This window comes from Salvia hispanica, chromosome 6 (assembly GCF_023119035.1).
Source record: "Salvia hispanica cultivar TCC Black 2014 chromosome 6, UniMelb_Shisp_WGS_1.0, whole genome shotgun sequence".
Classification (NCBI taxonomy): Eukaryota; Viridiplantae; Streptophyta; class Magnoliopsida; order Lamiales; family Lamiaceae; genus Salvia; species Salvia hispanica.
The window spans coordinates 9,726,655-9,751,514 of NC_062970.1; the positions used below are offsets into that span (position 1 = coordinate 9,726,655).

The 24,860-nt window shown below is 36.9% G+C and overlaps 4 protein-coding genes across 5 annotated transcripts; 1 reads left to right on the forward strand and 3 right to left on the reverse strand.

The window, feature by feature from the left end:
• Nucleotides 1-382: 382 nt before the first annotated feature.
• On the reverse strand, nt 383-3,642 carry LOC125191897 (protein trichome birefringence-like 5). 2 transcript variants are annotated; one of them, XR_007171273.1, is made up of 6 exons: nt 2,825-3,642; nt 1,939-2,131; nt 1,669-1,862; nt 1,446-1,601; nt 882-1,290; nt 383-589 (listed from the first exon to the last, which is right to left on the reverse strand). XR_007171273.1 is itself a non-coding variant. In XM_048089322.1 (5 exons), exons 1-5 carry the CDS (start codon nt 3,529-3,531, stop codon nt 969-971), a joined length of 1,572 nt encoding a protein of 523 aa, XP_047945279.1. In that variant the 5' UTR covers nt 3,532-3,642; the 3' UTR covers nt 775-968. The 2 variants fall into 2 exon arrangements, 1 of the variants encoding a protein (XP_047945279.1); XM_048089322.1 differs by lacking the exon at nt 383-589 and having other exon boundaries at nt 775-1,290.
• Nucleotides 3,643-9,946: 6,304 nt separating this feature from the next.
• Nucleotides 9,947-11,924, reverse strand: LOC125197459 (cold-responsive protein kinase 1-like). The gene is made up of 6 exons (XM_048096198.1): nt 11,729-11,924; nt 11,510-11,640; nt 11,216-11,429; nt 10,893-11,124; nt 10,575-10,725; nt 9,947-10,479 (listed from the first exon to the last, which is right to left on the reverse strand). Exons 1-6 carry the CDS (start codon nt 11,922-11,924, stop codon nt 10,156-10,158), a joined length of 1,248 nt encoding a protein of 415 aa, XP_047952155.1. The 3' UTR covers nt 9,947-10,155.
• A 4,192-nt stretch (nt 11,925-16,116) lies between these two features.
• On the forward strand, nt 16,117-18,112 carry LOC125192130 (transmembrane protein 230-like). The gene is made up of 2 exons (XM_048089603.1): nt 16,117-16,538; nt 17,724-18,112. Exons 1-2 carry the CDS (start codon nt 16,349-16,351, stop codon nt 17,843-17,845), a joined length of 312 nt encoding a protein of 103 aa, XP_047945560.1. The 5' UTR covers nt 16,117-16,348; the 3' UTR covers nt 17,846-18,112.
• An 873-nt stretch (nt 18,113-18,985) lies between these two features.
• On the reverse strand, nt 18,986-21,236 carry LOC125192647. Its single transcript, XM_048090269.1, has 4 exons — nt 20,780-21,236; nt 20,555-20,652; nt 19,339-19,407; nt 18,986-19,265 (listed from the first exon to the last, which is right to left on the reverse strand). Exons 1-3 carry the CDS (start codon nt 20,997-20,999, stop codon nt 19,354-19,356), a joined length of 372 nt encoding a protein of 123 aa, XP_047946226.1. The 5' UTR covers nt 21,000-21,236; the 3' UTR covers nt 18,986-19,265; nt 19,339-19,353.
• Nucleotides 21,237-24,860: the final 3,624 nt, after the last annotated feature.

Genomic DNA, 24,860 nt, shown 5'->3' on the forward strand with positions numbered 1-24,860 from the left:
TAAAAAGACGTTATATTAAAAATAAAATTAAAATGACATTGAAATGCTAAAATTACAATTTAGTGAAAGTGATGAAATACATAATTTTTGTGGAATCACCTACTCGTTGCCAAATCTCGTCCAAATGTGTTCGACTAGATCTTCTTGGAGTTGTACGTGGCGGCAACATCGCGTGCAAGTGCCCGACGGTATATGCGCTCGCTTAGCGGTGCCACCACACCCTTGCATAGGGGACTGCTTGAGGTTTTATAGATGATTTATGAATGTATTAGGGGTTTAAAATGGAAAAAAAAATTAAAAATTGATTTAACGATAATAAACAGTAATATTTGTGGAAGTAGGAAATTTCTATTATTTCCGATTTTATTGATATTTTTTTATTTTATTAAAAAAATTAAAATTCCAATGGTCAAAACGACGTCCACTTCACCGCGCACTCCATATCGTGCCACGTGTGTGGGCGCGTCATCCCGTCAGACAGAGATGTGATCTCCGCGGTTGTCAGCCCTCTGCAGTGAGACGCAATGGCGTTCTGATGGCAGTTCGGAACGAGACAGCCCGTCTGATCTGGCGCCGTTGCAGATGCATCCTACAACAGAAATCAAGAAACTACTTTATAAGATCTTCCTTTCAAGTTTTTCGTTGTTCTTTTTTACTGTTACAGTTAAGAATCTTTTGTTTGGTTCAGTTTACCGAATTACAAATGTTTTGTTCGGTTCTGACTTATTTTGTTGATTTATGCTCATTTCTACAATCATTAGAAAACTCAGAACAAAGTAGAAATCATCGTCCAATTCGGACATGATTTATGTTTAGGCTTTTTTTATAAACAAACTAAATAAATACAAATATGAATATAGTACATTTTTTGCTTCTCTTACCTTTTGCATTGCTCAATGCTCACCATCAATTACATTTTCAAGGACGACTCCACCAATTAACTTTAAATGGCTACACGATTTTAGTGACTATGTCTGTCTGGCTACCAATGTAGCATAGATGAACTCGTTCCAGGCATCGGGCACTCCAGGAAGACACCAGTGGCTACAGTCTTGCCTTCTCGTAGATACCTTCTTCAATTGAGTCACGTTCTTTCCATAGACGGAGGGGTGTCCATCCTTGCGGAAATTGGTCAGGCGTGTAACGTTCAGAAGCACTGCCTGCACCCTCGTTTCCTTGAGGATTTCCTCCACAATCGTCATCTTCTGAGGGTAGCTATCGATGATTGCCCCTTGCACTACCGGTTCAGTCTCTCCGTTGCACGATCCACCAGAATCCCAGTCTCCACCTCTGTAGTTAAAAAATGCAAGCATTTGAACAAGATCGAAAATCTCCTAACACGCTAGAAAGTATAGTTTGTTTATCTAACAATGAAGGAAATGTGGTCCAAGAATTGAAAGCAATGATAGATAAAATAAAGCATAACAGAGTTGGGAAAGTTGTACCTGAAGTGAGCAGACGAGTATCCACGATAAAAAACCAGCTTTTCGCGGCTCATGTTTTTCTTGATCCACGTTGCCCAAGTCCTGATGGCTCTTCTATATGCTTCCACAGCATCAAATTTAGGGTAGACGTAATCGCCTTCTTTGTAGTAGTTTTTCCTGCAGCAATGGGAGTGATATTCATGAATATAAACGTAATTTGGTGGGGAAGTATCGTCTCACATACCCCCTAGACGTCTTTCCATGGGTCCACCAGTGCCCCGTGTTGAACACGAGTATGTCTGCTCTCAGCCAACGAGCAGCTGTCTTGTCAATGCGGTCGATGGATAGAGTAGGATTGGAACTTCCTTGTGCATTGACACGAACCCCTTCCCTGACAAGGAAGTGGGACCGAACAAATTCCACAGTGCAGTTGTAATCCTGCAAGAACCAGTTCAACAGCCATCATAAGTATTTTCAATAGCGATGACACGAAGAATGACCTGCTCAGATTTACCTCAAATTTGAACATGAAATAGCCTCTTCCTTTAGTTATTTTATATCCATGAGTTTCATACATTTTGGACTTATCCGGAAGCCCTTCACGCAGAAGACACAGCAGAGATTCAAACTGGTTACGGTTCATAGAGTCTCCCACCAGCATAAGCCTCTTTCCTCTCAGTCTCACCAAGAAGTCTGTCGCGCTAAACCTACAAAGTCACAAGCTTTCCATATAAATAGGCATCGCTAAAACAAGGCGCGTGAATGGCAAAACACATGATCAGACAACAGCAAGCACACATAAGTACAATTTCAAGTCTACCTGAACCATAATCCTGTTGCTAAAGAAATTCACTAAAGGAGCTTCATTTCATACTATCATTCTACTTCTTGCAACTTCTAACTGGAAAATATAACCAAGATTCACACTTTCATGCCAACATCTTCATTTTATTTAAACAGTCCTTCCTAATATTACTGCCTCCAAAATTTTGACTGTTGTACCCAACTAAAAAATTTAAATGCTGATCAGATTATGAAGAATTGGTAGCACTCTAGATAAATGTGTCAACTACTTAATTTATCACTATCACCAATTTTGAGTAAAGCTTACTTCACCAAGTATATACCAAAAATGGCAACACAACAATTGACTCCAACCTCTAATCCAAATCTTCAAATTCCAGAGTAGGAATTAAGCAATGCCAACACTGCAACATTAAGTATAAAAAAAACAACTTGTTTGCATTTTTCACCAAAATATCCAAGCCATTGGATTAACCAAATTAACATATTAGAGGCAAACAAACAAATCACCATAAACTAGCTTATATCAGCAAACAAAAACCAACACATCATCACACTGTATTGCTATTTCTCAAACCCTCAAAAGAGAGATAAACCTGGGAAGTTCACATCCATGCGGTTTCCACCTCCATTGTGTATACCCAAAATCCGGCCTCCCATTGCTCTGACAATCGAAAGCCTCATCCACGTAGGGACAAGAACCCGCTCTATACAGCGGATACCCTTCATCTTTCACCCATTTCCCACTGTACATATCACAATTCCTCAGCTTTTCCGCCACCGCATTATCAATTAAACCACCGGTCTCCTCCAAAGACTCCACCTTTGGACCAGATTCTTCCAATTCCGTGCTGTTTCTGTCATCGGAATTGGACTCCGGTGTAATGAGAGCTGTCTTTTCCTCGTCCGTCTCCAATGGATCCAAAGGCTCTGAAGCATTCTGAGGAGATTTGTCGTCAAGATTCGATTTTGATGAGGTGGGAACTTCATTTTCCTCATTTGAAGAAATTGATGGCTCTGAAGGTTCATCATCAAGATCAGATTTTGATGAAAGGGGCGCCGTTTTCTCTTGGATATCAAATGAAATTGAAGTGGGTTGTTTGGTATCATCGAATTCGTCGTGGGAGAGAGGGGATCTCGAGTCAAGGAGAGGGGCGGGGAATTGGGAGATGAGGCTGAGATCTCTGAGTTTGGGATCGAGAGGGCTTCTGTTGAAGAGGAGGAAGCAGAGAAGAGAGAGGAGGACGAGGAGAGAGAAAGTTAGGAGCTTGTTTCTGGTGAAGTGCAAGGACGAAGCTACCATGGTTTTTTCACATTGCTGTTTCGAAATTTCGGTTTTTATTTACTGGTTTTTCATTTCGTAAAAATCGAATATCTCAACTACATTTCACATCGTCTAGGTTTTGGATTCACGCTTATGGATTTGTTGAGCTCTTGAGTTTTGGAAAAGATTTGCAGTTAGCTTGGCAGAAAATTATCAACTAATACAAATTTAATTCAATAATCTTTTAGTAATGAAAACAAAATATTGTTATGGGAGATTATAATTTCTCAAATTATGATTTAAGATTATGGTGCAGTAATTTTTAATAACAAATATCATGCATTTGGAAATATTAATGAAACTTATTACTCTGATTTTTTAATTTATATTAATCACCGAGAATTAATTAAAATAATTTTTTTAGTAAATTTTTACTCACTTCGTCTCCAAAGAATATACACTTTGAGGACGGCATGGTTTTAATGCAAAAATGATAAAGTAAGCAAATGTATGTAGAAAAAGTAAGTAAAGTATTGTTAGTGGAGAGTGTGTCCCACCTTATTAAAGAAAATAGTGGACGAACTAAAAAGAAAATAGTGTATATTCTTGTGGAACGGAGTAGTAATATTTATTAAAATTACAAATTAGATATACTTCATCCGTCCCACAATAGGAGTCACATTAAGTATGAACACGAGTTTTAAGAAAGGTAAAGAATAGTACTAGTGAGTTGAAAAAATTAGTGGAATATGAGATCCACTTTTTTATATTGATTTTATAATAAAATGTAAGTGAAGTGAGTTAGTGGAACGTAGAACCTACTTACCATTTATGGTAAAAATGAAATGTGACTATTATTGTGGAACAGACCGAAATAGCAAAATGTGACTATTATTATAGGACGGAGGGAGTACTCCTTAGAGCATCCGCAATAGTACGGACTAACCAATAGCCTAGCAGTAGGACTAACCAAAAACACATTCTTGCATGTCACTAAGACTAATCACAACCTTCCACATCACTAGGACTAACCATTGCACAAGTAAGAGCATCTCCAATGGTCGGCTAGCGACCAAGCTAGGCCGATTCGCGTCGGCCCAGCTGGTCGGCTAGCCGAACCATAGGAGGCGGCTAGCCGGAAATTGGCGAGCCGATCGGCGTGGGCTGGCCGATCCTTCGGCTGGCGATGGCCGATGCGCTTGCCGCCATTGTGGCGGCCCGATCGGCGACTAGCGACCGGCCAACTCCCGAATTTAATTTTTTTTTTTAAAAAAAAAAAAAAACCTATATAAACGCGATTTTCGTTTCATTTTCATTTGCACCACTTGTTTTAACGAGTTTTCTCTCTCTCTAACTTTCGTACAAGAGCATCATCGAGCGATGGATCACAACAACGAGTCCGGTCCGGTGACGAGTGGATCTCGGAACTCCCACGTACTGCTGGGATCCGGATGGGGCGGGCGAGATGGGCGTGGAAAGATGGGGCCCGGGTTTAACGTCCCTTGGGGGCGGTTGATGGGGATGATGGCCGGTGCGCCGGGGATTGCGGGGGGGGGAACCAGGGGGGTATGCCGGGGGGGAGTATGCGGTGGGGGATGCCGGGCGGGGGGCGGGGAGTGGCGGGTGGGGAGGTATGCCCCAGAATGCAGCAGCCGAATGCTTGCAGCGAGAGATGATGGGGATGATGTGGCGGGGAGGGATGCAGGGGTCACCGGGGGAGGGGGGACACGGTCTATCGTCCCTCTATGGATTTTTTGACGGCTTCGTCCCACACGTCGACCCCGTGGAGACGCAATTCACTGGCGATGACCTTTTGTTATTGCATGACATGGGGATCGATCTCGGCGATCCGGACACTCCGTTCCAGCGGGACGGGCCGCGGCGAAGAAGAAGAAGAAGACGAGGGGGAAGGCCAAGGCGCGGTCGGCGAGTCGTCGCAGCCCGTTGTTGACGACACCCCCGGCCGGAGGAAGTGGACGGAGGATGAGTACGCTGGGGTGGCCAGGGGGTGGTTGAAGGTGTGCGACGATCCGCTAGTTGCGAACAACCAGCGGGTCGTCAACATGTGGGTGAAGATTAGAGCTGCCCGCAGAGGCATTGCCCGCACGGAAAGGACTTCGGGAGGAGGTCCCAAGGGGTGGGGAGCGCATCGGGGCCACGGTCGGCCGTTTTTCGGCATTGGGCGCCAACGCCCTCCGTCGCCTCACCGGGTGGGCGTAATGAGGAGGACGCCCGGAGGATAGCCGAGAGTCGGTTCCCCTTGGCGGGGACATACAAGGAGTTCCACTTCACGTGAGTGCTTTTTGTTGCCGAAGGACTCCGAGAAGTTCCGTGCGGGGTGCGGCCACGCCGGGTGGCCGAAGAAGCGAGACCGAACTATACCGGTGACTACAGCGGCAGCAGCCGCGGATCCCACGACCTCCCCCGGATGCTGAGGAGTTTCCATCCCCTCCTTCATTTGCTGGTCGCCCCCGCCCGGTTGGACAGAAGCGGGCGCAACGGGCTGCGAGGGGCGGATCACCCCTATCGCCCCGCGAGGTCCAGTCCTCCGCCCTCCCACCCGCCGCCCCACTCGAGTACACTCTCCATTCGCGTAACCAAACGCGGGCTCAGGATGTACAAGGTCTTCCAAGATTGGAGGACCGCCACCGACCCCATGGAGAAGATGTTTCTTCACTCGATGCTCGAGAGCATGCGGGTTGATTTGGATGTCGCGAGGGCACGGCTAGGGGGTTCCGACGTGGGCTTAGATACCACGGGTGGCGGCAGCGGCTGCTTGCGGCGGCGACGGCGACGGCGATGAGGAGTAGAGAGTGGCGGGGCTTGTGTGTGGAAGCCCTTTTTTTAAATCTTTGTACTTTTTTTAAATGGAATGGATTAATTTTCCCGTATATGTGTCGTAAATTTAATTCCATAATTTAATCGTAATTTTAATTCCGTAAATGTAGTATATTTTGAATTATTTTTATTGCGGCTGGCCTATGGTCGGCCTAAATCTGATGTGGCAGGTAGATTTTTTTAGTGTTGGCCGACGTGGCAGAGGAGAGAATGGCTAGCCTATTGCTTGGCCTATTGGCTGGCCTATGTAGCATTGGAGATGCTCTAATAGCCTAGCACTAGGACTAGCCGACACCCTAGCCAGTATAACATATGCACAAATTCACAAATACGTAATTAAAAATTCGACACGAATACGGATGGAGAAAGTGCAATAACAATTTCATTATGGGTGAGTGACCGGGTTTGCCACTCACATCCTCCCTGAACCGGAAGTACTTGTACCGACGCTCTAAAGCGTTCACGATATTCATAAATACCGGCCAGAGCATCCTAAAATGCTGCCAGAAAAGGTCTCACCAAACCGCGGCTGCTCAGCGAAGTGGTCGTCATACAAGTGGGCACCGACGTGGTCCAGGGGGACTACAACTCGATGATGGATGGGACGAGGGACCGTCGGCTGCTGCTGCTGCTACAAGTGTTGTTGTATTAACCGATTTATCTCTGCGGATGTATAGGCCCACAACTCTCATTAATTCGCCGCGCGTCGTTAGCATCACCATCACTAGCCATTTTTTTTATCCACAGATCAGATGAGAAATGAAGAGAGAAGGTAGAGAAATTCGTTAACACAAGTGGTGCGAATGAAATGAAGTGCAACGAGCCGTATATATAAAGTTTGAAAAAAAAAATCAAAAAACCGCTAGCCGATCACGTTAGCACAATAGCAAACAACCGCTCGTCCGTCGCTCTCATCCGTCACACGCTAGCTGGACGGACGAGCGCAGCGCCCGAGCCACTAGGGCGTGCGTTCGTCCGCTATTGTGGATGCTCTTACTTAACCTTGGTTTACCTCATAGCTGAGTCACATCTTTTTTGCACTTGTTTTAAAAAAAATTATAATAAATAGATATAGTGGAGAGCAAGTAAAGTAAGAAAGATATTAATGTAGGTAAGACATTTCTCTACGTTATTTGCTCTTTTACTATATTTTATCTTCATTCTAACTATTTATGATTTTCTTAAAACGGGTGAAAAAAAAAAGAACCGCTTCAGTTATGAGAAAACAGAGGTAGTAAGTTGTTAATCAAAAATATATACTCCTTCCGCCCCCAGGAGTGTGAACTATTTTTTTTTCGTCCGTCCTTAAAAAGTATGAACTTTCTAATTTTAGAAAATTCAAACAACATATTACCCCTACACATTATTTTTTCACAACTTATACCATTATCATTAACAACTATCATTACAATAATGTGAACATCACTCTCCACTAACATTGTTTTCACTATCCTTTCTCTCTCTTATTTTTCCTCTTATTTGTAAAAATCCGTATCGAACTCATCATTCGTACTCTTTGCAAAGGAGGAGGTAGTACTATTTTATTATTATCATTCCAAATTTTAATAATTATACTTAGTACATTCTAATTTTCTTGAAAAGTTATTTATAAGTAGTAAGTACTGTACTGTTTAAAATAGAATGAATTGAAATGAAAAGGCTTTCTTAACTAAATTCCTTTCAACGTTGGGTGCCTGCACGCTGCCGCGCGCACACACAGACACATTATATTATACCATTACCTACATCTACATGGAGAGAGCAAGGGGCTTCACACCCATTTAAATTCATTTTTTAAAGTTTTTTCTATAACTGTTCAAAATTTATTACATATCATTACATAAAAGCCCCCATTACCAAGATTTTGAAATTTTAGCCCCTACTCGATCATGTTCATTTTAGTGTCCGCCCCCATATAAGTATATATAGTCGCATAAAGATAATGGAAAGGTGAATAAGGAGATGCATATTTCTCCAGAATCCTTTCTATTTCTTTCACCCAAAGAAAAGTGTTTTTCCTTTATCCCTTTAGATTTGACGACCAATGGAAATTACAAGGCAATAAATGCAGTTTGGTGAGAGATTTCTGATATGGTAGATGTCGATGCATCAGAAATCTCCACTGTCTTCAATAAATGCCTTCAAACCTGCAAATACTTGTTTCCTTTTGCTCACTAATAAATTGGTCACTTTCAAACATGTTATAATCCCATATTTGTTTCATTTTCAGCTCACATTTTTTACAATGAAGGCTTCTCTCCTTCTCCTTCTTCTCTTCCATCATCACATTCTCATCACCACCTCAACACTTATGGCTGCTGCTGCTGCTCATCCAATCAATCATCTACAATCTTCTAGAGAGAGGACAAGCACCTCAGTAAGGCTGCATTTCTCCAGATACTCATCCCCGAATGTCGCCTATGGCGACCAGAAGCGCCTTGTTCCAACCGGAGCAAACCCTCTTCACAACAAGTAGAATTAAACCCTACAATTCTCTACTCTAACTATCTTAATCCACAGGTCTTTTTTTGCTTAGAAGATTGTTATTTTCCTATATTTCTCTAGTTTTATGTATGTTTAATTAGGTGATGATATTGCTGGAAAATGATGATGTATTTTGTATCCGTACATATAATGTGTATCTATCTCTTTGATCAACAAGTGCCAATCAATTCTTTTTTCAGTTAATTTTACTTTAGGTGAGAAAGATTATGTGATTTGTTATTACATCATTAAAATGAAGTGTTCTCAAATTTGAAAAAAAAGCTCCTAATTAGGGTATATACATCTTTATCTTCTCTAGTCATTTCTATGTATTTTGTTGCTAATATGATGTAGATAATTGAAGTCTCACACAGATACAAGTGTGTCCGTGTGAACAGCAGCAAAAAATAAAGCATTTTATATGAGTTAGTTTAGATCCGTTATTAATTATGTGTTGATGGGACTAGTAACCTGATATAGGAAATGGCATTGAATTGCAGCAGAAAATATTAATTAAATGCAGACTTTTACTTTGGCCAACCAAAAGCAGAGTAAAAAAGGCAAATTTTATTAACTATAAGTTGGGTGGTTCCAGCAAAATCATTCATCCCATCTCATGCATGCACACACTTTTTTGTCCTACCTTTTTTCTTAATACCAGTCACTTTCACTTGCATATGCATACATCGGAGCGCATTAAGGTCAATAAGTGAAATTCTATTAAAAGTCAAAACAAATCTCAGCCTTTGGATCCTGAGATTGGATAGTTGTGATAAACTACATTATTAACCCAAGATGCTACATTATCAGCCGAGCTACATTATTAGACTAAAATGCTACATTATTGTACTAAAATAGTACATTATTAGCTAAGTTACATTATTTGACTAATAATCTATATTATTAGATGACACGTGGCATTAATCTAACGGTTACATTACAAGATCCAATGGACTATAAATGTTTTGATCTTTAACATCATTTAGCTTATGAATCTGAATATATCCCTACATACATATGTGCAAATATGAAGAATTATCAAATATTATGAAAATTGTGTAAAAGTGAATTTGGGTATCAGATATAGTATTTGTGGCCCATCCCATGTGCAATGGGGGTGAACATATACACATAAGTAGCCAATTATTTTGTTGTATTTATTGATAAATACAGTTTCAAAATGGTCACTGATTTCAATCTGGAAGAGGAGAAGAATTATAGTACCATGAGTTTATTTATCTACATAACAAATGTTGATGTTTTGAATGTAACAAATAGCCAAATGAATAAATAACAAAATACGGTTTCTGCATATTGCTCGAAAAATTGCTTGGCAAAATCTTACTTTAGATGCCGAGGGAAGGTAGGAGAGTCGCTCCTTAAAGGAGAAGGGAAAGGCTCTGATATTGAGTCCCATGAAATCTTCTCATCATTCCTCTTCTTTCTCTCCAAGAAGGCAGGTTTCGCAGGCATCGTCTCCAATTCAACCTTGCAAGTTAGGATTGCTACGATTTCAGACATTGGTGGCCTTTGATTTCCTTGAGGCTGCAGGCATAGGAAAGCTACTCTAATGGCATGCAGCACATCCTTCTCAACGAAGCCATCTTCGCGTATTCTTGGATCTATGAGATCAGTTAGCATGGACCTCTCGTATAGCTTCCATGCCTAATGGGATAACGTGCACCAAAAAGAGCGGATGTAGTGAGTTTCACTCGTGGATTAGAAACAAAATCAAGAAAATGAGTAGGATTTTAAGTTACATATTCTGGAAGGTATTGCATCTCTGATGGCAAGGTTAGGTCAGTATTTCTTCTGCAGCTGATAATTTCAAGCACCAGAACTCCGAAGCTGTATATGTCAGCCTTTTCAGTCAGCTCGCCTCTGATGGCATACTCTGGTGCAGTATATCCTCTGCAGAAAAGATGCAAAACACAGTCATGGTTATCAATCTGTTTTCCCAATTCTTAATCGTATTTCATCCAATTTTTCAGCGATTCTAATATGAGTAGAGTCACTATAAAGTTATTCTTTACACGAAGATATATCCTAGTTTACTTGCACGGGAGAGAATTACTTACAAGGTTCCTGCGAACGCGGTGCTGAGATAAGCTTGATCCTCTGGGAAAAACCTTGCGAGGCCAAAGTCGCCTATCCTAGGTTGAAATCTATCATCAAGGAGAATGTTGCTCGCTTTAATGTCCCTGTGTATGATTCTGATGTGCGAATCTTCATGCAGATACTGCAGTCCTCGAGCAACCCCGAGAATTATTTGAAATCGAGTACCCCAGTTCAAAAAAATGTCATTTTTCCCTGCATACACAAATCACACGAAAAAATAACTTATGTCGTGCAATTTTTCTTGATTTGAGCACAAGAGCAAAGTTATAGGTTAATGTGTTACCATAAACGATAAGGTCTAAACTCCTGTTCTTCATGTACTCATAAACAAGAAGCCGTTGAGTCCCATCAGAACAGCAACCCAGAAGGCGAACGAGATTCTTGTGCTGTATGCTTGTGATCATCCTCACCTCAGAGAGGAATTGCGATTCACCCTGCTGTGATTTCTCGACTGCCAGCTTTTTTACTGCGACCAGCCTTCCATCGTCCAGCTTTCCCTTCAAATAACAAAACAAGATAGATAATTGGAATCACAAAAACATGTAAGGGCACAACTCCTATAATTCCAACCCCTTACCAAGTAGACAGGTCCAAATCCACCTCTTCCAAGAAGATTCAACTGATTGAAGTTCTTGGTAGCCTTCTTCAGTGTCTCCAAGTTGAAATAGCTAATCGTACGGAGATTTCCACTTAGAATATCTCTTGTTACTGAAGCACATGAAACAAAGGCCACAATGAGAGAACATGACTTGAATTGACTAAACAGGATTCTCTAAAAAACTATCAAAGACCAAACCTGGCCGGTTTACTGCCCGAGCAACGAGGGATCTGAATTTTGCGGGCTTGATCACTTTCCGAGAAATGAATATTAAGATGAGCAAAAGGAGTAGTATGATCCCACCAAGGAATATGAAGAGAGGTAAAGAAGCATGTTTTGAAGGGGAACTCTCTATGCCAAGAGCAGCTGATGGTGGAGTGCTCACTGCATCCATCCATTACAAAATTTCAAACTAAAATCTTTACAATAATCAGCTTAAAGTTAAACCACTGCTTTCACATGACAAATAACAAAATCTTTACAATTATGACAAATAACAAAATCAATTTCCTACAGTTATAAATTTAAAGCAGAGGTTTCATTTCTAGCTTTGGGTTTCTTGGCGGCAATCCATCAAACAGTTCGACAGCAATATCAAGAACTCGTATCACTAAGCTTGTAAAAATGAAAAATGGCTGCGTAAAATTGAAAACTCATATGGAATTCATACCTTCAACTGTTACACGGGGCATCGTTCTCATCAAAACCCTTTGCATGCATCCGACTCTACTCCAGCAAAAATTCAATCTTCATCTTATTTATTTATTTATTTATCTCCTATTCTTGTTTGCGCGAAGTAATAAAAACATGGGTATAATCGAAATTGGGAATGCGTGGGATTATCGAAATTGGGAATGCGTGTGATTATCGAAAGATTTAATGTTGTTATTTAAAAGAGGCAGCGCTTCTCGGCCGGCAACACTTGGTATAAAACAAATAGGAGAAGCATAAAGATTGACAAATAGAGCAATATATGAACACCAGGTCCAGTTCAATGCTGGTACATGACTACAACTGTAACGCTCTATGCAAGAATTTTTCTGTCGCAATCTCTACTTATGTAATTATGTTTGCCGATTTAGTTAGTTTAATTAAGATTTTGAATTTATTTGTCTACTTATTTTTTGTTAAATAGTCTTTTTTTAAATATTTTTTTTGTCATATAAAATTACTACTAATTTATTTATATTTTTAGCAAATTTTTCTCTATTAATTTCATTCTCCACTAACAATATTCTAGTTATTTTTTTTTCTTTTTGTCTCCATTCTACTTTATCAATTCCATACTAAAATCAGTATCATTCGCAAAATCATATTTTTATGGGATGATGGAAATAGTACTTTATCTATCTTGTTAATGACTCGAACGTCTGCCCTACATGCTGGGGGAATTAAGTTATTTTTACGGTAAAAGAGATTGAGATTGAAAACAGACTTTGGCAATAGCATCAACCAATTGTTACAATTTTAATGCAATATTTAATAAATAAATGAAACAAAAAGAGATAAAATAGATAGAATAAGTAAGAAAAAGAGTTTTTAAAAAAATAAGTAAAATAGGAGACAGAAAGATAAAAAGTGGTCACCGATGAATAATAGTGGTAATAAATTGGGAGAAACTTTCTATTTTTGGCATTAGACTAATTTTTGTGAACGAACCGAATTACAAATATGTGAGACTTTATATGACAGGTATGAGTATGATTATTTAATTATTTTAATTATCCTTTTTTATTAAAAGTTATACTTTAATTTCATTCTTTTGGTTATGAATCAAGTTTAAATTGTCTAAATTGGATTTTATCGTATAAATTAGATTTAAAATTTGGTTTAATCGTGTAAGACATGTTTAATAATATAATATCATTTGTCATCATATAAATCTTATTTTTAAAATTTGGTTTAATCGTGTAAGACATGTTTAATAATATAATATCATTTGTCATCATATAAATCTTATTTTGGTCATTATCATAGGATGTAATCAATTGCTAACTAATTAACAATCCCAAATTGAGATCAATTTTCAACTATTAGATTAGAAGATTTTGTGGTTAATATAATGTTAAGTGTAATATATTTTAAATTTAAATAATTATTAATTAAATTAAAAGGGTATTAATGTCAAATCCTATATGTAGTAATTATAACTAACTACTTTCTCTCTCCTCAAAATCATCTCAAATCTTTAAATTTACGTAACTCTCTCAATTTAAATTATTTTTTCGCAAAAAATATATCAAATTAAAGATAATTTAATAAGGATTCCAACGAGATCTCAATTGCATATGTTCCGACGATGTTCGGGTGATGAAATTTGATAAATTATATTTCAATTTTCGTATATGTTGATAAGCAGCTATTTTCAACAAATGCAACAAAAAATCTCAATATATTGTAGGCAAAATCTCAATATTATGCATGTCCAATCTCAATAAAAATGTGTTGATATTTTCTTGTCCTTGTGTTGATATTCTAATGTCGTATTGTTGATATTTGTAATACACAATGTTGATATAAAAAAACACTCACGAAAATTATCATATGATAACATAATGACGATATTACCCTTTTGTTGATATTTTGTCTACTATTTATTGAGATTTTGTGAGCTTTAATCTCATCCACTCATTTTAAAATTCAAGGATGGAGATTTTGTCTTGATTTTAGATTAGGGTGCTATAAGCATTAGAATAGGACCCCATTATCATAATATAATTGTGGTACGAGTTGTATTTGTATTTGAAGGTAGCTGGTCAAGTTTGTATTTAGATCGAAATTTTTTTAGTAGTATATTGAATTCATTTTAGATTTTATTGGGTTATGTCATTATCAGGTTAATCCAATAATAATTGAACACCTTAGATCAATTAATATTAGACCTTATTAAATTGAGTTGTTGTGATTGACTCAATTTTTATCTGTACAATTTAAAACCTCGTTAAAGAAATCTTATACAATTACTTTTCATAAATGCTAATTTATGATTACAGACAGATGATTGCATGTAACTAAGTAGGGATGTCAATTCAATCCGAAACTCGTGGGCCGGCCCGAACAATCCGGTAATATGAGCGGGTTAGGGTTGTAATTTTATTACCCGAATACAAAACGGGCTAAACGGGTTGACTCGAATGGGTTGACGGGTTAAACGGGTTGGCCCGAACGGGTTGCGGGTCAGCCCGATGGGTTGTGAGTTCTAATTATAAAATATTAAGTTTTAGGGGTTTTTTTATATTTTTGAATCCTCAATCTTCATTCTACACAATCATTAGTCTTATTCAATCTCCATTCTACACTTTTCCACTCGATTCCACAATATCAGCTTTCAAGTTTCATCTCAACTCATTATTGCATCGTCCCATCATCTGCCACTAGTGTCTTACCACCACCAAAGCCAATCAAGACAAAATTAAGAACTAACCAATCAAAATCTTAATATATTTATCATTTTAATAATGATTTATGTAAGATGTGATTTTTATTTTTCATAAAGAATTAGTTACGAACAATGTCATAATAATGACACGAACACAAGCTTTAATTTATATTGTAGTTGATCGAGATGAAAGGCTTCTTTTCAAGTATTATTGAAGAAAACTATGAAAATTTAAAGATTTTATATAATTCTAAACTAAAAAGAAAAAAGTATCTAAAATTTAAAATCATTTTATAGAAGAAAATTTTGATACAAGAGATTATTTTCGAAAGCTTTTAGGCCCGAATAGCCCGATGGGTTAGCCCAAAACCCGACGGGTTAGGGTTAGGGTTGAAAATTTATGACCCGAAAAATCCATAACCCGAATGGCCTGCACCCAAACAGCCCGACAACCCGAATGGGCTGGCCCGAACCTGAATGGATTAGCCCGATTGACATCCCTATAACTAAGTACTATATTACTATTACATTTTATAATTATCAAGATGGACTTAATTTTTATACTCCCTTTATCCCCGATAAATTCTTGTAAACGAATTCTTAAAATACAATAAGTCTCCATCAAAACAAAAAGGAGTATTTGCTCTTAGAGTGAGTATTTGCTATTTACATTTTATAATTTTTACGATGGAGTACTTTTTTATTTCACGCAAAACATAAATAAGAAATCTCCCTCATAACATAAACAAAAAAATGACAAAATATTTTAGGCACTACTCCCTCTGATCCCTTAAATTTTATCATATTTTGACTGGATACGAGATTTAATACATATAATGGAAGTGAGTTGTAAAAGTTAGTGTAACATGAGTTATACTTTTATGGACTAATAAAACACGAGTGAAAATAAGTTAGTAAAATATGAGATTCACTATTAAAAATAATAAAAAAGTTAAATATGACAAATTTTGTTGGACGAACGGAAATAGAAATGTGTGATGATTTTGATGAAGTACGTGAAATCACTTTAATATTTTTTGATATTACTAATTATTTTTTTAATTAATATAATGTCGAAAATACATTTTTATGCCAGTATTACTTCCAGAAGGTCAATTACTTAAGCTAATTAAAAACTCAAAACTAATTGCCGAAGTATCGAGAAAAATCAAAATGTTTATGTTTGGAGAAAAATCAAAATATTGAAAAAGTCCAATTGAAAAAATTCATTAAAACCCCAAAATCCCTTCTTCTCCACGCACGGTATCGATCGCCCACTGTTAATCCTTAAGGTCACCATTTTCACAGCTCCCCTTTTCAATCAAGCTTAGTATCTTCTTATTTTCGTCAGTTTTTCCCGTTTCTTGGAATCCAATCTAGTTACTGAAGATAAAGGAAAGAAAAAGAGAACATTTTGAAGAAATCTGTCGAAACTAGCGATGGCATATGTGGACCACACATTCTCGATTTCCGACGAGGACATAATGATGGGAACCTCATACAGTGTGAACAACAAGCCCCCCATCAAGGAGATCGCACTCGCCCTCTCCCTCCTCGTCTTCGGCGTGCTCGGAATCGTCCTCGGCGCCGTAATGGCCGTTAATAAAGTCGGCGGAGACCGCGCTCACGGTATTCTTGCTCCCCGGCCTCTCAATTTATTTGCCCACGCTTCTCTCAGCTAAACTGTTTTTCTTTTCGTTTTCCCCCTTTTTTTGAGCTGTCAATTGGAGAATCTAGGGGTTTTTTTTTATCAATTGGGTTTTTAGGTTGATTCAGAAATTGTTTAGGGTTTTATTATTTTCATATAATATTGTTGGAGCGTGGAGTGGATTAGTTCAGTTTGTTACGTATGATTAAAATTTGCTCTTGTTCAGTTAAGCAGGGTGATTTGAGCAAACAGAAAAGAATGTGAGTTGAATAGATTGCAATATGGAAAACTCTACTGATAGATCACCTCATTATTAGTGTGAGATTTAAAGACATGGTTCTATGAGTTCAGAGTGATATTTTGCTCTCTTCCTTTTTGTGGATATGTCAAGTTATCAACAATAGAATCTTGAAACATATCTAGGTTTGATCTTCTGTACGGAGCTATTCTCGAAACATTGTTAAGACAAAGGTGAGAGATCTGTAGATTGTTGATTGGACATTGCAGCATAAGATTAGAAACTGCTTATGTTTTTATTATGATTATTACTACTATCTAACTATCAAGCAAAAATTATGTCTATCTCATTATGAATGGATTGCAATATGGAAAAATTTTCCATCGATTACTGATAGATCTGCTAATTGTTAGTGTTTCTCTGTGGAAGAGGTTTAGAGACATGATTCGTTAAGTTCAAAGTGATATTTTTATCTCTTCCTTATTGTGGATATTTCAAGCTGTCAACTATAGAATCTTGAAACTCGTCTAGGTTTGATATACTGTTCGGGGCTATTCTCGAAACATTGATAAGACAAGAAGTGAGATATCTGTAGATCGTGATTGGACATTGCATCATAAGATTAGAAACTGCTTATATGTTAGTATCATGATTAATATCCAACTATCGAGCAAAAATTATGTCTATCTCCATTGCTATCAAGTGACGACTGGTGTAGCAGCCTTGATTGTTCTCCATCCAACGCTGTAATCATTTTTGCCTCCATACTTCATGTTGGTTGATGGAGAGACTATGTAGGCCAAGTTTCTGATCTGTTTATTGTATTGTATTGTATCAGTGTATATTTTTCTTTGTACTCCACTGTAGGATGTATACTTTGCCATTGGCTCGTTAGTAACCTATTTTTGGCACAATGCTGTATATGCAGGGACATTTTTTGCCATACTGGGTGGAATTTTATTCCTTCCTGGATTCTACTATACACGGATTGCTTACTATGCATACAAAGGTTACAAAGGTTTCTCCTTTGCCAACATACCTGCCGTCTAGCTATATGTTTGGTTACACTCTCAAACAATGTACAGATACCTCTTAGTTCACTGCTGCTGCACTCGTCTCTTTTGTATTCATTGTGTTTCTAGTTCTGTACATCGTGGCAGTTCACATGCATAATCTAATTTCGTGCCTCATAGACGACGCAGCAAGTGTGAATCATCGTAGCTGTTCCATTGTTATGTATGTCTGTGGGTATTACAGTTTGTTGGAGTTCAAGATTTGTCAGTACATGACTGCTTAACTTCGAATTTCTTTTCTATATGTGCAATGAGCTGTCAACACAGGTTAATAAATTTGTGTAGAATATCATAGTGATTTCTCCATGCCAAGACTATGTATGTGGCATAGTGAAACATAGTTTCTAAATTTGTGGTTCGAAAACAGTTTTTGTTACAAAAATCTGCCTCGATAAAATACTCAAATGGAAAAAAGCTGGTAGAAGACTGGTTTTTTTTTCCTGATTCATGAATTTCTAGTAAAGGAGAGACAAAAACAGACTCTGGTTTGGTTGGCTTGGAAAGCAAGGGTTTTGGTGATGATGATCTTTGTTATCATTATTTCATTACCATTATTATCCATTAACAGATAATTTATGTTTTATTCCAAAAGCTAAATTGTAATTATGTGATGAACTTTTTCGTAGTAATACATAAAATAGTTTTGTCATTATAAAATCATTTTTAATTATAAAAAATTGAATTTTATTTATAAAGTTCTATTTTTTATACAAACTCATACTAGTACTACTAAAATTTCTACTCATACGTAAGCAAATAATGTGCTAAAAAGTGAGATGAGACCACTATTTAATGGAAGAGACATGGTTGTGTGGATATCTAACAAAATATTTTTCAAAACAAGTCATTAAATTAAAAATGATAAAAGTGCAGTTTACAAAAATACTCCTTAAACTTTACCCGCGCTTTGATATTTTCTGAAAATGAAAAATATCGAAAGACAAAACCCTTGAAGCGTTGTGCCTGTTTTAACTTTTAGGTGAAAACTTAAAATTGATATCGTAAGCGCGTTGAACAGATTGGTTTTCACGCAAATTACGTGTAAAAAGAAGAGAGTACAACAACAGACTTGAATATGCATATAAAAAACTCTGAAGAAGAAATGGAAGGTACAAAGTGAACAAAAAACCAGGCACTTGATACCCCTTCTGGTATTGAAAAATTGCCAAATTTTAGCAGTATTTGTTTTACAACACAAATTAATAGTACAAACAAGCTATAACAGTTTTGCTTCTGCTGTAAACACCACAATATCGCGTAGATAGGTTAGCTCGATCATGAGCATAACGGCCATATTGTAGACTAGTAGTACACATTGCAAGAATTTCCCCACACTGGTCAATCTGCTATTTGGTATCCCAAATTTTGACTAATCTCAAAATGATATCTGCTCTTCGCTGTAACAATTTAATTCGAAGATCAGGAGCAAGTTTAGTAGAACCTCAAGGGGAAAAGTAATGGAAATATTACCTGCTTGTTAGCGCATCACACATTCTGAATTTTGTTCGGTTTAACCTGTGGTTTCGCTTCATTCTGACTCTGCAATTGACACGTGACAAAAGGTGAGAATTTTTGGATGCAGTTACAACACAACAAATATATGTTCATGTCAGAGTTGGAGTTGAATCTTTGAAACATCAACTTTGTTATTGCGTTAACACAAGATATGAGTGATCCAACATAGTAGGGGCAGGAATATATGCTCGAGCAGTAGAGAGGATCGTATATGATCCTCCACCCGCACTCTTAAGAAGCGACTTTACTCAGTTACACAACATAGACCAAATATTGACCCGAAGTTGTAGGCCAAAAAAATCAAAATTCATTCCAATCTCCTTTTCTTTTTATCACCATAAATTCTTTTACCTAACAAGATACAAGGGAACTGGTCAATGTGTTTAGGTAATCCTTGGCCAATATGTTTGCGTATAGACTATAGTATAACCACGAGTGGCAGTAAGAGATTGAATGTATCCCCTTAAAAAAAAGCTAACCACACTTGCAAAGGAAGACCCGGAAAAGGGAAAAGAGAACGTTCACTTCAAAAATAGATTTGAGTCGATAAATTCTGATAAAATGAGAGCAAAATTTATACAAGAAGCAACACATACACAGTCTAAGCATCATCTTACTCAGCCAGTATTGCAAATGTGAACATCACTAAACAGTTTATCCCTCCAAAATAAGTTGATTATTATCTACAAGAATGACAATCAGGAACATGATTTGTCATAACTTATGTTCTACAACCACACCCTCTTAATCTTTTATGCTTTAGCTTGTAAAATATACTACTACTCACCCGTTTATGCAAATAAGCTACCTTTTCTATGGTGTGAATGATCTCTAAGTGTAGTCTTTTTCCACCTTTATCCGAACATTTCGAGTTTCCCTCTCTAATCTTTCAGTCAAGTGCCTGATAATATAGCCTCCTTATCCAATCAACTCAATCCCACCCCATTATTCTAAAGAACTAACCTTTCATCCATCACAAGAATAAAAATCAAAACTTTCCCCTTTTGATTGAGTAAAAAACTTATTTAGAGGCATCTAGTTGCTGGGAAAACACCCAACAAATCCAAAAGCAACAAAATCCCAAACACAAACCGCAAATCTCATCTCACTATGGTAGAAAAAATAGTAGTACTAATAGCCATGAAACCCTCACACAAACAAAAAAAGTCACCTTTCCATTGCTTTCATAGTAATCATCCAATGCCCACTGATATTTTGACTGATTCAAGCCAAACCAGTGTGCCACATGCTCGTCCAAACTCGCATGAGCTGCAAAAATAAATCAAATCAAAGCCCAAATCTTTCCCTCTCAAAATTATCAATGCATATGAGTAAATCATAATTGCAAAATTAAATTAGAAATAAGGCTCCAAAAAGGGGAAGGTGAAAAAGATACCATTTTGAACCCTGGCTACAGCGTCCCAGAAGAAAGCAAAAGAAGAAGGCTTTTCTTTGTAGAATTGGGCAGGCGGGGCCATCACCGCCGGCGGCGAGGGAGCCTGAACCGGAGCTGGAGATTCGCGCCTGGGCCCATCATTCGGCGTCACGAACACCGTGTAAGGCCCGATCTTTCCGATCCTCGGCGGCGGAGTAGCGGATTCAGTCTTGATTGGCATTTTCAATTCAGTAATTGATAGTGAAATTGGCGGAGGTTAGCAAAGCTGGGAGGAAAGTAGAGCTGAATTCTTTCTTCCGCCGGCTTTTTCTTTTGCCCTTTTTCAGACAAAGCGCAGAAGCGAAATGAGAGTAGTTTTAGTGAGGATTGGAATTTGGAAGTGGACTCTGGTCTGTGGAGAGTGTGTTACAACGGCGTTTATAAAATCGCCACTTGCCTTTAAAGCATTTTACAGTTGTGTTTTCAAATTTTTGATTCGATTTTGTTCTTTAACGACATAAATTATGAATTGTGACTAAATGAGTCGTTGTGTATTAGTAATTGAATAAGAATTATTATAGGATTGGAGGATATTAATGAGGAAGCAGCCTTGAAATATGAGGTTTAAAATTTTTTCAAGGGAATTGAACACCATTGAATATGTATTGATTACCTATGTATTTTTATTTCAAGGGAGTATTCAATATCTTAACCTTTATTATTCCCTTTTTTATTGTGTAAAAGAAGACAAATATTGAAAATGAAAAGGATTTTTAAAGGAGGGCTTTTACGAGAATTCATGTGATAATTCACAGCGCCCCATGTTCGCGTGGATTTTTGTCTCTATCAGAGAAAAGATTAAAGAATATTTCCTAAAAATAATAATTAAAAATAAGACTGCAAAACCGACATTAGTTTTGAGTCTATTGGTTTATTAATCGGTCTGACACTACTCATGAACGTCATTTCACCTCTATCCGCAAAGTTCGACTCAATTTGATTCCGACGTATATTTTAAGAAATTGTTTTACTATTTTATACTCCCTCCATCCCACTAAATATGCAACATTTACTTTCGGTACAAGATTTTATATAGTGTTGTTTTGTGAGTTAATGAAGAGAGAGTAAAGTAAGAGAGAAGAAAAAGTAGAGAGAGTATTATTTCTATTTTTAGAAACGTTTCATTTTTAATAGGACAGACCAAAAAGGAAAATGTTTCATTTCTAATAGGACAGAGGGAATATTAAATGGACGTATATAGTAAAATACAAGTCTCTCATTAAGGAGATTGAGAGATATTTTAATTCATATTTTTGGCAAGATTCTAATTGTGACAAACTTTATGAGAATAATAAAAATGATAAAATAAGACAAATTTTGTGAAATGAAGGGAGTATATGCACAAAAGAATGCTACTACATATGTCCCATGCAAGATGTCCACAATTTTGAGTGACAAAAATTTTTAGGAAAAATTATTTAGTGTAATATAATAGAGAGATGAAAGTTAGTTGGGTGTTTTAATGAAGAGATGAGAGAGATGAATTTGTTTCCAAATATGGAATGAGGACATCTTAAGTGGAACAAACTAAAACGAAAATGTGGACATCTTGAGTTGGACATAGGGAATACTTTAGAATATCTCCAAGAAGAAAAGGTAAATGAAAAAGGTATATCATGTGTTTACCTTCTCAAAAATTAAAATATACGCTTCCAAAAAGTAACACATTCCAAAGGAAAAAAGGTTGATAGGATGGTAAATTATTTTTTAAAATAAAATAATAGTATATGCATTAAAAATATAAAGTGTAATACCTTCTCAAATACATTTTCCTTGGAGAACGGTTTTTCCATGAATATGGTAGTTATAAAATTTTACCTCTTCATTGATGGAGAGATAAAAATACCTCTTAAAAATGGTGAAAACGGTATAATATATTTTCGAATACCACTACCTTTGGAAAACAATTTTTCATGAAAAAAGAGACTCCCACGGTCTGTAAATAGGAGTCCTGTTTTTCTATTTTAGTCCGTCCGCAAATAAGAGTCCCACCTTCCACTAACTTATGTCACTCATATTTCATTTAAAACTAAAATATACAAGTGAGATCCTTATTCCACTAACTTTTTTTCATCCACTTTTCTTAACATTTTTTAAAAATTCATGCTGTCCATAAATAAGACTTCTAATAAGGAAAAGTAAATATGATAGCTATACGATTTTTTTTGTTTATTTACCTCTCTCCTTAAGATATATATGCTCTTTCTAAATATTATAGTAAGTAGTATAGAGATATTATAACTCATTCCATTCATGGATTGAATTGTTTAGTACTACTACTATTATTTAAGAAAAAAATTTGTTTGATTCTTAAACGGTATCATATTTTTTGTTATTTTAATGACGTTAGCTTGATTATAGTATTACAATTATGAAGCATATTAACCAATCACACAAACCATATATTTTCATTTGGTTCAGTTTTAGTAACAATAGATCGTATTTTATGGTTTAGTTTGATTTGGGGTCAAATTAAACTGCCCATCCCTAGTTAATTAAGCCCTACGTCTGATTAATAATACTAGTAACATTTTGTTTAATCTGTTGGACATAGATGTCCACTGTAGTCGAGCGAGTGATTATGAAACCCATATAGTGGGATAACAAATATAAGCCCAATTGCTTTAAATCAAACTTGGGCTAGTTTCAATTTTACCCAAAAACTTCAGATTTGGACCCAAACACTAATGTGAAGGATCCTGTATACATAAGATGCCACTGCTATTTTCCAATTTATAGGATGCCCCCAAGTCATTTCTGAAACAAAAAATTAGATATTCGTGTATTATTACAAAATGCAAGTTTAAAATCGGTCGAGATATCTAAGAAGTCATGAAAGATATATTGGGCATTTCTTGTCAAAAGATAGACTTTTTAGATGTCAAAGTCCGGTTTTATTTCTCTCGATATATTCCTCTGTCGACAGATAAATGACTAATTCCCCTTTCCAACGGTCAGCGCATTAGGTTTAGGGGACTAACCAAATGATTTGCTTCATTCACATGGGCAAAGAGTGTTGCTTAATGAACATATTGGTTTCAAGCTCGTGTTTTTTTAATGAGAGGACTCTAATTTTTTAAAAGTATAGTGGCAGATCTTTGCTCTAATTTAAGTATATAAAATTTGAATCGTGTCACAAGATCTACTCTAACTCTAAGTGGCAATGACTTGCATTACATCAAATCAATGACCTCAAAACCAAACCTAATTTTCCCCTAACTTTCACAAATGGTATGAAATCCACAATGCTTCTTGGGAAGTGCATATATCAATATGCTCTTTCCTAGTTAGGCAATGAAGATGGAATCCACCTCAACTCACTTTTCGTACAAATTTCACAATAGATAAATAAAGACACCAAAACCAGCATTGTATATTTGCTATCATCCGTCATCTTATCTTTTGTTCATTGGAAGTGGCTAATATATTGATGCTACTTTATTCGGAAGGATGATTGCAAATTGTTATTTTATTACAACTATCTCATAAAATCTTACCTTGATTTCATCTCCAATATGACTAAATAAGAGTAATACTTTCCATAAATTACCTTTTCATAAAACATTAGAACATAATATATAAACGGATATTTTCATCAAAGAAAACAAGTCTTAACCCCAACGGACCAGGGTACGAAGGGACAACAATGACAAAGTTTGATTTTTCTTTTTGTCTGTTTTAAATATATTGTGGGGAGTTAACATCAATTACATCATGGGACAGATTAATTTGATTGACCCAAAAGGTGCAAGAATAAAGTGTTTTGTGGTTCATTTCTAAATTGTTAGTATGGGCCAAAGTTGAGTTTGTAATAGGTGCCTCTAAAGATTCCTTATGGCCACCAATTAACCATCATCAAAATGCCTCAACACTATAGTGATAATTTACCCTCCGAAAGGAACCATATGGGTCGATTCTTGCTCAATATATTTAAAATTCACTTTAATATGATGTATAAATCTTACTTGTTGCTTGATTTCAAGGATTTGATCATATCTGCAATTGAATTCACTACTATTGCTATCCATGTGTATTCTGGTTT